Source organism: Chelon labrosus, assembly GCF_963514085.1.
Source record: "Chelon labrosus genome assembly, chromosome: 11".
In the NCBI taxonomy this organism is placed as follows: Eukaryota; Metazoa; Chordata; class Actinopteri; order Mugiliformes; family Mugilidae; genus Chelon; species Chelon labrosus.
The window spans coordinates 26,412,939-26,424,445 of record NC_140344.1 but is presented as its reverse complement, the minus strand read 5'-3'; the positions used below and the strand labels follow the sequence as shown (position 1 = coordinate 26,424,445).

Genomic DNA, 11,507 nt, shown 5'->3' with positions numbered 1-11,507 from the left:
CCTTCTTGCTGTGAGGCACCAGTGCTAACCACCACACCACTGTCAATTAAATCAAATAAACTCAACGTTTCTAGTTTGAATCTGTTCGTGATGCTTGAAATGAGCCGGAATTTGTGTCGTGTTTTGCAGATCAGATTAAAATTTCTCTTCAACATTTTATCCCTCAGACCTGGTGGATCACTGAAATGTCTGAGAACAAAGACAAAGGTCAAAGGTCAATGAGGTCATTTCAAGCATATATATATATATATATATAGCAGGTGCAGCAGATAGTGAGATGAGATGACTTTCCTCTAGGACCACAGAGTTGCATGAAGACATAGGACAGAGTACAATACAAGGGGCTGAGCATGCAGACGATACAGAAACAATGCAAACACTATGAACAGTGCAGGCGGTGCCGACGACAGCGCCAACAGTGCAAGAACGAGAGACAGGGCAAAGACAAACCATACAAAACAGACAGTTCAAAACTCGTGGGAGACAGTGCACCTGTAAAAAGGCGTTACAGAAAAGCAGAGAGCAGCGTTGACTAATAAGCAGATTAACAGAGTATGAGTTAGGGAGAATGTAAACATTTGACTGATTAGCAGCATGACGTTCATGCATGTTCAGTCCAGTTTCAGCGAGTTCAAGAGTCTGATAGCTTAAGGGAAGAAACTGTTACACGGTCTGGTTGTGTCCCAGATGGAAAAGGTACATTTCTGCAAAATGTTTCTGTGGATCCGTCTCACAGACCGGTGAATTTTGACACCTTTGAGCAGATCAAAACAGCAGAACAAATAAAATGCAGACTTCTCAGACCTGGACTGTCAGCGGAAGACGTGCAGCTGTGTTGCCGCCGTGGGTGGAGACGTTCAGGACACCTGCGTCTGTTGCAGACACCTCCTCATTAGACTGAAAATGATCCTGAACACGGCAGTTTCAAATGTTAGAGGCTCAGTGCTGGGATGTCTTTACTGGAGGGGATTGGAAAAAAACGTGATGCCACACTGAATCTGACTCACAAATATGTTCAGAAACCGGCAGAGTAATCTGTCATCTTCAGATTCTCCTCAGAGAAAGTTCTCTTTTAAATGAATGGCGAGATCCCAGCGATCAGTGAAAGACAGTTATCTGAAACTGGGCGGTGACGCTGGAGTGGATAACGGCATCGTCAGCCTTTAGAGGCTCGACGCGAGGATGTGTCACCTGATCTCACCACCGCTTACAACTGTCTCAGGGACATTTTTTGCCTAAAGGGAACAGAAATATTTCCATCTAACAGTGTTTGCTGAACAGTATTGTTTGAGGGCCGCTGTCACTGATCTACACGTGACTCCTGCTAAGTGTTTTCATGGATCAGTCTCATGAATATGTGCAGGACTTTGCAGCCTGCACCTGTCGTCTTTTGCAGGACACTTCATCTCTCAGACTGAAGCTGAGTTGCTGCCGTGGGTGGAGATGTTCAGATCACCTGCGTCCGTTGCAGACACCTCCTCATTAGACAGACAGCGATTCTCAACGTGGCATTTTCAAACGTCGGAGGCTGGATGCAAGGGCGTTCACAGTGTTGATGCCCCTGTTATAAAAGTCTTTGTGACATCTGTACCTCAAGTGAACGGAAATAGAAGTGTTGTCTTTTTACAGCATTTGTCTGAGGACCTCTGTCTCCTGCATCCTCATGACTTTTGCAAAATGTACAAATTGCAAATGCAGATTTCTCTGCAAAAGTTCTCTTCCATTTCCCGTCAACACTTTCTTTTTAAATACATGAGGAGACTAGAACAATCTGTGAAAGATAATCCACTGAAGCTGTGTTGATGCCGTGGGCAGAGACGAGTGATTTTGAGAATGACATTGTTAGCTCTGGGTGTTTCCTCCTGGTCCGACCACGACTCCTTGGGATCTAGTGAATTTGGAGGCCAGGTCAACACCTTGTCCTGTTCTTCATGTTTTTTTTTTTTAGTTGTTCCCAAAGTGTTTTTGTGTGTGTCTGTGTCAGGCTGCATCCTGCTGGGGATGGCTGCTGCCATCAAGGAGTGTCATTGCTATGGGGTGGGGGTGCCTGGTCTGGTCTAGGTGGGTGCTACATGTCTAAGTAACATCCACACCAATGAATGCCAGGTCCAGAAGTTTCCCAGCAGAACACTGAACTGTCACAAGATGGTTTAAATGTTATTCACACTTCTCCTGTCAGTGGTCATAATGTTGTGGCTGATCGGTCTGGTCTTGACAGTGACTTTAAAACAACTTTTTTCATGGCGCTAACTACTGTTTTGTCAGTTTCTGCTCCAGCCATGAAGCTTGTGATAAAACGTGTGACTCTGCTGACGATGAGGCCTTGACCTTTTCCCTCTGAATACTCGTCTCTCTCTCTCTCTGTCTCTCTTTCTGTCTTTTACTGAATAAAACAGAAAAGGCTCCTTAGAAAAAGCAAGAGAGTTTGGCAGCCAGTAGTCATGTGCTGTGTGTTTGTGTGTGTGTGCGTGTTTGTAGTCAGCTGATGCTCGTGTGAGTGTGAACATGCCTGATCCTTTGTGAGCGTGTGCAGACGCTGGGAAGGAAAAATGAATATCACAATACGCTGACAGATGGGCGGAAAGAGCTGATAGCCTCTGTCACTTCTAAAACATTGCGGCGTCCGCATTTTTTTTTTAATTATTTTTTGAACAGATAACAGTGATGGAGGTGAAGGATAAAAAACCTGTCATTTAACCAGATCCGTTCAGAGGAAGGATGAATAAATGAGACTTCCAGACTGACACAATGGAAGCAATAATGATCATCTGAGCGACGCGTTTAATTACACAGCTGTTTTTATTGGTTTAATTTCACACAGCAGACATCGCGGCCGAATATTAATATCCGGATATTCAATAACTGCTTTAGCTGAACTCTTTATGTGTCAGGCAATGAAATATTTCTCTGTCTCTGTTAAAAGGTTTAAATGGATTAAAGAAGCACACAGCTGCCCTCTGCTGGTCATAACGGGAACTGACATCAACCTCTGCTCAAACTGAGACAGATAGATAGATAGATAGATAGATAGATAGACAGATAGATAGATAGATAGATAGATAGACAGATAGCACATCACACATTCTCTGTGGCATTGTTTCTATAATCTTCTACAATGTCACCAGATTTATTTCCATCCAGTGTTGCATTCATTTCTCACCAAGATCTTGTATTGATGATGGGAGAGTCTGACCACTGCACAAAACCTTCTCCAGCACATCCCAAAGATTCTCAATGGGGTTAAGGTCTGGACTCTGTGGTGGACAATCCATGTGTGAAAATGATGTCTCATGCTCCCTGAACCACTCTTTCACAATCTGAGCCCCATGAATCCTGGCATTGTCATCTTGGAATATGCCCGTGTCATCAGGGAAGAAAAAAATCCATTGATGGAATAACCTGGTCATTCAATATATTCAGGTAGTCAGCTGACCTCATTCTTTGGGCACATAATGTTGCTGAACCTAGACCTGAGCAACTGCAGCAACCCCAGATCATAGCACTGCCCCCACAGGCTTGTACAGTAGACACTAGGCATGATGGGTGCATCACTTCATCTGCCTCTCTTCTTACCCTAATGGTTCTCCACTATCCTTCCAGTTTTTAATAATGCGTTGGACAGTTCTTAACCCAGTTTTAGTAGTTTCTACAATCTCCTTAGATGTTTTCTCTGCTTGATGCATGCCAATGATTTGACCCTTCTCAAACAGACTAACATCTTTTCCACAACCACAGGATGTGTCTTTAGACATGGAAGATAATCACCCATGCAGTAATTATCCAATAGGAGGCTTGTACCTGTTTCTTACTTAAAACTAGGTGGCGACTTGTTATTTTGGCCAGCCAGTGAATTATGAAATTAAAAACTGCTCCATTTGAAACGACACTAAACAGAATGAGCCGCTGCTGCTTCTGCAACATCTACCAAAGAGGTTTGGGGGTCAAACACGGTGCCCTATCAGGGCGTCAAGACGCTTTGCTGCTGATTACAATGTGTCTGTTTCTCTCTGTGACATTCCACACTCGCTGGAGATAAGTGGACACGTGGAAGCAAGCGAATGTACGCCGCCGTGTGAAGCATCTGCAGTCTGCTCTAACGGACACTTTGACCTTGTGGCTGTCTGTCATTTTATTAGTAATGTCTCTGATAATGTGTACCGTGCATTATCTTAAATGTGGGTTTACATATTTAAAAGAGCAGCCGGTTTTATTCCTCCTTATTCTGCCCATGAACTTGAGGCGAAGGAAGATCTAAGAGTTGCAGATGTTTGCCACTGCTGCTCTGCTCCCACTAACGTTGTTTTTATCCATATTATATTACGTTTAATTACTCTGGTTATTTGAAAAGAAATACTTCACACACTTTAAGTTTAATTAACTTGAAACAGCAAATAAATAGTGCAATAAATATAATATTGTCAAATATTTCCATTCAGTGTGTTTGTACGTTTATTTATGTGTTTTTATATAATTCTAATATTATTAAATTTTCATTTTTATAATTTATTATTGCCAAATCTAACTATCTTTTTGTCTAATCTTTATTAAAAATAACTTACATCCCAGACAATGAGCTCAGTTTGCGGCTCCAACCTTCAACGTGTCCTCCGGGGCGACAGAGGGCGCCGCTACGTCAGCCCCCGCGACGTGCTTACGTCAAGTTTGTTGCCGGAAGTAAATCTCAGTTGTCAGAGGAAAAGCATCGAGAGTGTGTTTGGGCTTCCATGTGGTGCTAGAATTCATGTAAATGAAAAGGAAAGAGTAAGAGAAGGTGAATTCCAGCAGCAGCCATGGGGAAGAAAGGCAAGAAGGAGAAGAAGGTGAAGGGAGCCGAGAAGACGGCGGCTAAAATGGAGAAAAAGGTCTCAAAGAGGTCCAAACGGGAAGAGGTAACACTAAATGTTTAAAGAATTATATGTGTCCTTTTTAATGTGGCACAAACAGTCAGTTACGCGTTAATAGATGTTTAGTTTTTGACTCTTAAACACTACTAATGTTAATTTATTTTAGTTATTAGAGTCTGTTTTCTACATAGTTAAATATAATTGTGACTGCCTTGCATATATATATATATATATATTTTTTTTTTTGTAGGCTTATCTGTTTAATGCACATATTCCTTCCTTCCGTCTTTCTCCAGGAGGATTTGGAGGCTTTGATTGCTGAGTTTCAGAATCTGGACGCAAAGAAGACTCAGGTTGTGGAGACGACATGTCCGCCTCCATCACCAAGGTGAAGAACTTCAACATTAAACATAATATTCGACATAGAGAAGGGGATACTGTCACAGGCCCACTGGCCCGGGAGGGAGCGTGGTACCCCTGATCTTGATCAGCAAATGTAGATGTAAAATAACCACGAATAGGTAGCTCTTTATAATCTGGATGATTACAAAGCCAAGCAAAAGAACCAGAAAGAGATGCAACATGACTAAAATGAGATATCAAGTGACTAAAACAAGGCACGAGAACATTATAAGCTATGTTAAATAACAGAAAGAGAGAAAACAATCATAAAGAGATGCGAAATGACCACAAAGTGATGTTAACTTCTTAAATAAAGAAGCAAAACTGTTCAAATGAGGCACAAACAAAAAGTGACCAAAATGAGGAACAAAACAACTATAACGTAATGTAAAGTGGCCAAAAGGAGACAGCAAACGACCTCGAAAAGATGCAAAATCTGACCAAAGTGAGGCACTAATCAGCCATAAAAAGATGCAAAATGAACACATGTGATTCTAAATGAGTACAGGAAGAGGTCAGAAAGTCAAAAGGTAATGCCAAATGACCCTGAAGAGATGCAGAATGACCACCAAGTGATGTCAACTGACTATATAAAGATGCAAAGCCTTGAAAATGACAAACAAACCAAAAGAGGTGCAAAATGGCCAAAATAAGACATAAAGTGACAAAAGTAAGGAACAAAAATGACAACAGAAAGATGAAAAATTACCACAAACCGATGCAAAGTGTTGAGAAGGTGACGCCAAGTGACCCTAAAGATATTCACGATACAAAGACATGGAAAAATTACTTGGAATAGTCAAAGAAACTAAAATGTTTGCAAAACACCTTAAAATTTTACACTTAAATCTTAAGTTCTCATAGTGGTGACAGCACGACGACAGATCAGGGAGTCGCCGGAAGTCATTTGGATTCAAAATCTGGTAAACGTGAATGTCTGGAGGAAATCTGACGGTTGTTGAGATATTTCTGTGTGGATTAACAAACCCGTCGTCGTCATGTGTTTCAGATTAAGTGCGTCTCTCTCTGCTCATCCTGAGAAAGATGAACTCATCCTGTTTGGAGGAGAATTCTTCAACGGAAGGAAGGTAGTGAAAACACTCTGATGAATATTATTCTTAATTAGTTACGATTTTTTGAATGTAGACTTTAAACGTGTGTCTTGTGAAGATGAAGACTTAATGAGCAGCTTATTAACACAGTCGAACTTTTGATTAATACTCACCCCATTTTGATTTATACTTTGAATATAAATCAGATAATAACTGTCCTATCCTCCAGCTGTTATTGCGCCGTTTTGAGTTTGATTGCTACACCGTGGACAGCTTTAAAAACCATTTGTCGTCATTTTTATTTGTTTCGCAGACGTATCTGTACAACGACCTGTTTTTCTACAACATCAAGAAGAACAGCTGGGTTAAATCTGAGATTCCCAACCCTCCTCCACCGCGCTGCTCTCACCAGGTTCTTATGTTTTAACTCACTCTTGCACAGTTTTGTTAATCCAGCAGCCAGTTAACACCACACCGTGTTTTACAATAGAAGCTTTATTCATGTGTTTCTACGGGTGAATTTTGATCAGTTATGTAGTTCACCTTTTTAGCCAGAAGGGGGCAGACTTCTGCATCACAGATCAGCGGAAACACTTATCAGCACAGTGTCATCACAGCGCTCAGATTCCCTCCCAGATCTGAGGACACCAAACCTTCTTATCTCGTTCTGTTTCCGCCGCCTTCTTCCTCCCCTCCATCTCACTCCTCCCTCCCTCCATTCTTTCCTCCCTTCAGGCGGTGGTGGTTCCCCAGGGCGGGGGCCAGCTCTGGGTGTTCGGTGGAGAGTTTGCCTCTCCAAACGGGGAACAGTTCTACCACTACAAGGACCTCTGGGTGCTGCACCTGGCTACACACACCTGGGAGAACATCAAGTAGGTGCAGAGGGTCATGAAGCTGGATCCAATAAATAATAAATGGAAAATAATGACTGAAAGGTTGAATGTGTGAATACGAGGACTTGAGTTTGGATAGAACTACTGTAATTAATTAAAGTATACACTCACTTGCCAGTTCAAAAGGGAAACATGTGAAAGCAAATGCATTCTAATTTAGCAATCCTGTACCTTAATGTACCTAATGAATTGGCAAGTAAGTGTACAGCTGCTTAATCTGCTTAGTCTATGTGAGTATTTAGTCCTGAAACGTAAACACACAACGTGCTTTAACATAACTGACGGTGTCTTTTCAGGGCCCCTGGTGGTCCGTCGGGCCGCAGCGGCCACCGGATGGTCCTCAGCAAGAGGCAGCTGCTGGTGTTTGGAGGTTTCCATGAGAGCACCAGGTAAACAGAGGTTCAGTCAGTTAGAAGATATGTGATGATGTTTGTCGGTCAGCTTGATCTCTGAACTGAATCAGTAGCATTTGATCTGTTATTGCCTGTATAAAGATGGACGGCAGAACTGCTCCTGTTTTTCTGGCAACAGGTGGTCATAATGTTATGTCAGCTTTCCTCTTTTTCTAACACCGACTCCTCTGCTTGCAGGGATTTCATCTACTACAACGACGTCTACTCTTTCTCCCTGGACACCTTCTCTTGGTCCCGCCTCTCTCCTTCAGGCTCCGCCCCCGCTCCGCGCTCCGCCTGTCAGATGACCTCCACGCCGGACGGCACGGGCGTCATCATCTACGGGGGGTACTCTAAAGTGGTGCGTGTGGTTTTTCCCCTGAGCTTCATCTGTGTCATCAACAAGTTGTTCTGAATGAATTATTTGTTGGTTTCTCCAGAGAGTCAAGAAGGAGGTAGAGAAAGGGACGATCCACTCCGACATGTTTCTCCTGAAGCGAGAGGGTAAAGACGGACAAGGTAACAAAATGATTCAAGTCAGTGGAGTAGAAATCATCTAGCTACCACCAAGTAGTTGTGACTTGTCTTGACCGTTTTCTCCGTCCGGCAGAGAAGTGGTCGTGGTCCAGGTTGAACCCCTCGGGTAATAAGCCCCCACCTCGCTCTGGTTTCTCCCTGGCGGTGGGTCCGGCGGGGCGAGCGGTGCTGTTCGGCGGGGTTTGTGACGAGGAAGAGGAGGAGACGCTGGAGGGCGACTTCTACAATGACCTCTACCTGTACGACACGGTGAAGAACCGCTGGTTCCCCGGCCAGCTCAGGGTGAGCCCCATCACCGGTCCTATTTGTTTCTGCCTCTTTTCACTCAAGAATGATGAGTTTGGACAGATGTTTGAGTTCAAAGTCAAGATGTCGCTGCTGGAGGATGATGAGATGGATGACGTGTGTGTCAGCATATTTAGATGTGTTAGGAAGATCCCTTCTAAATCACATGACATTTCTAGTTAACATTAATCCAATCCAGCGAGCAAGTGTTGAGGTTGTGCTGCAAACAAATTAAATATTAAATTGATTTTTACTGTTTATAGCATAGACTGTATATAAATATGGACAATGCATCTCCACTTCCTTGCATTCTTCAAGCTGACACTATTTTCCCGGGGATACGTGCGACGCCATCTTGCGAGTTTGGAGCCAAAGTCTGATCAGTACAGTCCGAGAGAGTCACAGTCCTATTGGACCACTTTATGGAGTGGTTGGCATGGCAACTTGTTGTCACATCCTGTTTCTATAGCATCACATAAGTAACTAAAATGAAACTTACCAGAAAAATGGAAACTTGAACGTTCATCAACATTATATTAACTACCTAAAATGACAGAAACCATCCTTGAAAAAAGTATATTTGACTCGTATTTTAGTGTTTTAGTTTGGCCCAAGTTCCGCCCACTAACATGGAGGAGGTGGAGCTTATGACCTCCCCATGCTCCACATGTTATGGCTTCACTTTAGAGGAGCTGTTCCATCGTCCATCTTTATACAGTAGTCTATAGTTTATACCAGTACCCTTTACTTGTGGTAGGGAGAGATGGCGGTGTTCTTCAAACCTGCTTCTTGTAGTTTCACAGCTTTGATTCCTCTCATCTGTGGAGATCTTGCAAGTCCGGCGTCAACAGGTTAGAGGACAGTGGAAGCAGGAACACGACCGGTTTCACAGAGTGTCTTTCAGGACGTCCTGTCGGGCTCCATGTTTCCTTTACCAGTTGATTTACATTTATCTGTGGACTCTTATGACCCTCCTCATAACAGTCCATAGACTAATCCTGGTTTTGAGGAAAGCTGTTGACTTTCCTCAAAACCAGCCACATAAATCTGAATAAATCAGTGTGCATGCAAGAATATGCAGCCGGATGCAAAGTGGCCATTTCAGGCATCTGATTTCTGAAAATAGCGGTGTTAAACGATCCATAGAAAGCTCATGTTTTTGCACGTTTAGCCCAGACAGACGCTGTTTTGTATGACTTCTGATATTTACGCGTTTCCATCTATGGAGGTGGAGAGTTCAACGTTGCCTTTCTGCTTCAGATACTAGAGAATCCTTCCACATATTAAGCCACCTTGTTCAACCTTTTCTCTTTCTTGAGGTTTTATTGCAACTTTAGGACCAAACATTAAAATGTGAAGCGGCCCTGAGCTGCTCTGACCTCGTCTTCTTTCCGTCCAGGGCAACAAGACGGAGAAGAAGAAACGGCGGAGGGGGAAGAAGGGTGGGGCGGAGGGAGAGGGAGCAGAGAAGGAGGAGGACGGAGGGGATGAGGCGCCTCAAGGACCCACTGAGGTCGTCAAGGAGATCGTCACAGAGGACGGCACCGTGATGACCATCAAAGAAGTGATCCCTGGTTCTCAGGAAGAGGAGGAGGAGGATGAAGAGGAAGAAGAGGAAGATGAGGGTAAGATTAAACATGTCTTTTTGTCATTAAAAGTTCTCATCGACATTATTTTGCTGATTTCTCTCATGTCATTTTCTTTACCCCCATCAGGTTCGGCCTCGGCCCCACAGGTGGAGCCTTGCCCCAGGTCCAGCTCCATGGCAACGGTGCGTCAGGGCAAGCTCTTCCTGTACGGGGGGATGTTCGAGGTGGGCGACCGCCAGTTCACCCTGAACGACTTCTACTGCCTGGACCTGCACAAGATGGACCAGTGGGACGTTCTGGTCGAGATGGACCCGAGTGAGTCAGCCATCCAAATCAAACAGACCGAAAATACACCCGCAATTTAATCACCGACAGCTCAGCCTCAACGCAGCCACCGTCCTGACTGAATATCCTCTGACGCAGGGGAAGAGTTGGAGTGCTGAGAAGAGTGTAAGGGTTCATTTGGATTTATGATTCTCTCTCCACAGAGACGCAGGAGTGGCTGGAAGAGTCTGAGTCAGAGGGTGATGATGATGAGGAGGAGGAGGAGGGGGAGGCGAAGGGAGCAGAAGCGGAGGAAGAGGAGTCTGAAGAGGAAAGTGACGACGAGGAAGGCAAGGATTTATTCAGCCTCTTTGTCGTCTGACACTTTTAATTTAGAAGAAGCAACAAAACCAAAGCAGTCGTGACTCATCAGAGAATGGACATGGGCCTTCTGAGGGTGTCCTGTGGTGTCTGGGTACAGAATGTTGTTAGTGGGGGGACTTTGAGGGGAGGGGCCTCTGTGGATCATCCCACAGATACTTGATCAGTTTGGGATCTAGTGGCTCAGGCTGCATCCTGCTGCTGCCATCAAGGAGTGTCATTGCTATGGGGTGGGGTTGGGGGCTGGTCTGGTCTAGGTGGGTGCTACATGTCTAAGTAACATCCACACCAATGAATGCCAGGTCCAGAAGTTTCCCAGCAGAACATTGAATTGTCACAAGATGGTCGATGTTATTTACTTCTCCTGTCAGTGGTTTTAATGTTGTGGCTGATGAAGCTGCAGCTGCTGCTCAGTAAGTTCAGCAGATTTATTTATTTATTTATTTATTTTGCACCTCTTAATCTTTCTACCTGACCGTGTGTCTCCAGATGAGAAGGAGCACCCCGCCGTGCAGGAGGGGGAGACGGTGACGGATTACCAGACCCGTACGGAGCAGTACTGGATCGGAGCCGCGCGTGCCAACATGGGCCCCGACGCCAAGGACAAAAAGGTCGCCAAGGTGGCCCTCGCCATGGCTAAAGTCTTCTATGAAGACCAGTAGAGAGACGCAGAGAACTGTCTGAGTGTGTTGTGTTTATGAGTCATGGATTACATTTTATAAAACATCTGGAACTTAACAAATTTTATTCAGATTTTCTTCAAATCATCAAATGATCCAACGTTTAAGGCGGTATTAAGGTTTTTGAAGCTCAATATTTTTCATTAATTTTTTTTAATAAAATAACGTTATTCATCGACGCCACTAAA

The 11,507-nt window shown here is 44.0% G+C and overlaps 1 protein-coding gene across 1 annotated transcript; it reads left to right on the top strand.

Annotated features, from left to right (window-relative positions):
• Positions 1-4,699: 4,699 nt before the first annotated feature.
• On the top strand, positions 4,700-11,507 carry klhdc4 (kelch domain containing 4). The gene is made up of 13 exons (XM_084554754.1): positions 4,700-4,889; positions 5,141-5,232; positions 6,256-6,334; positions 6,612-6,710; positions 7,034-7,170; positions 7,488-7,580; positions 7,782-7,944; positions 8,024-8,102; positions 8,194-8,402; positions 9,805-10,030; positions 10,121-10,309; positions 10,483-10,608; positions 11,129-11,507. Exons 1-13 carry the CDS (start codon positions 4,791-4,793, stop codon positions 11,299-11,301), a joined length of 1,764 nt encoding a protein of 587 aa, XP_084410880.1. The 5' UTR covers positions 4,700-4,790; the 3' UTR covers positions 11,302-11,507.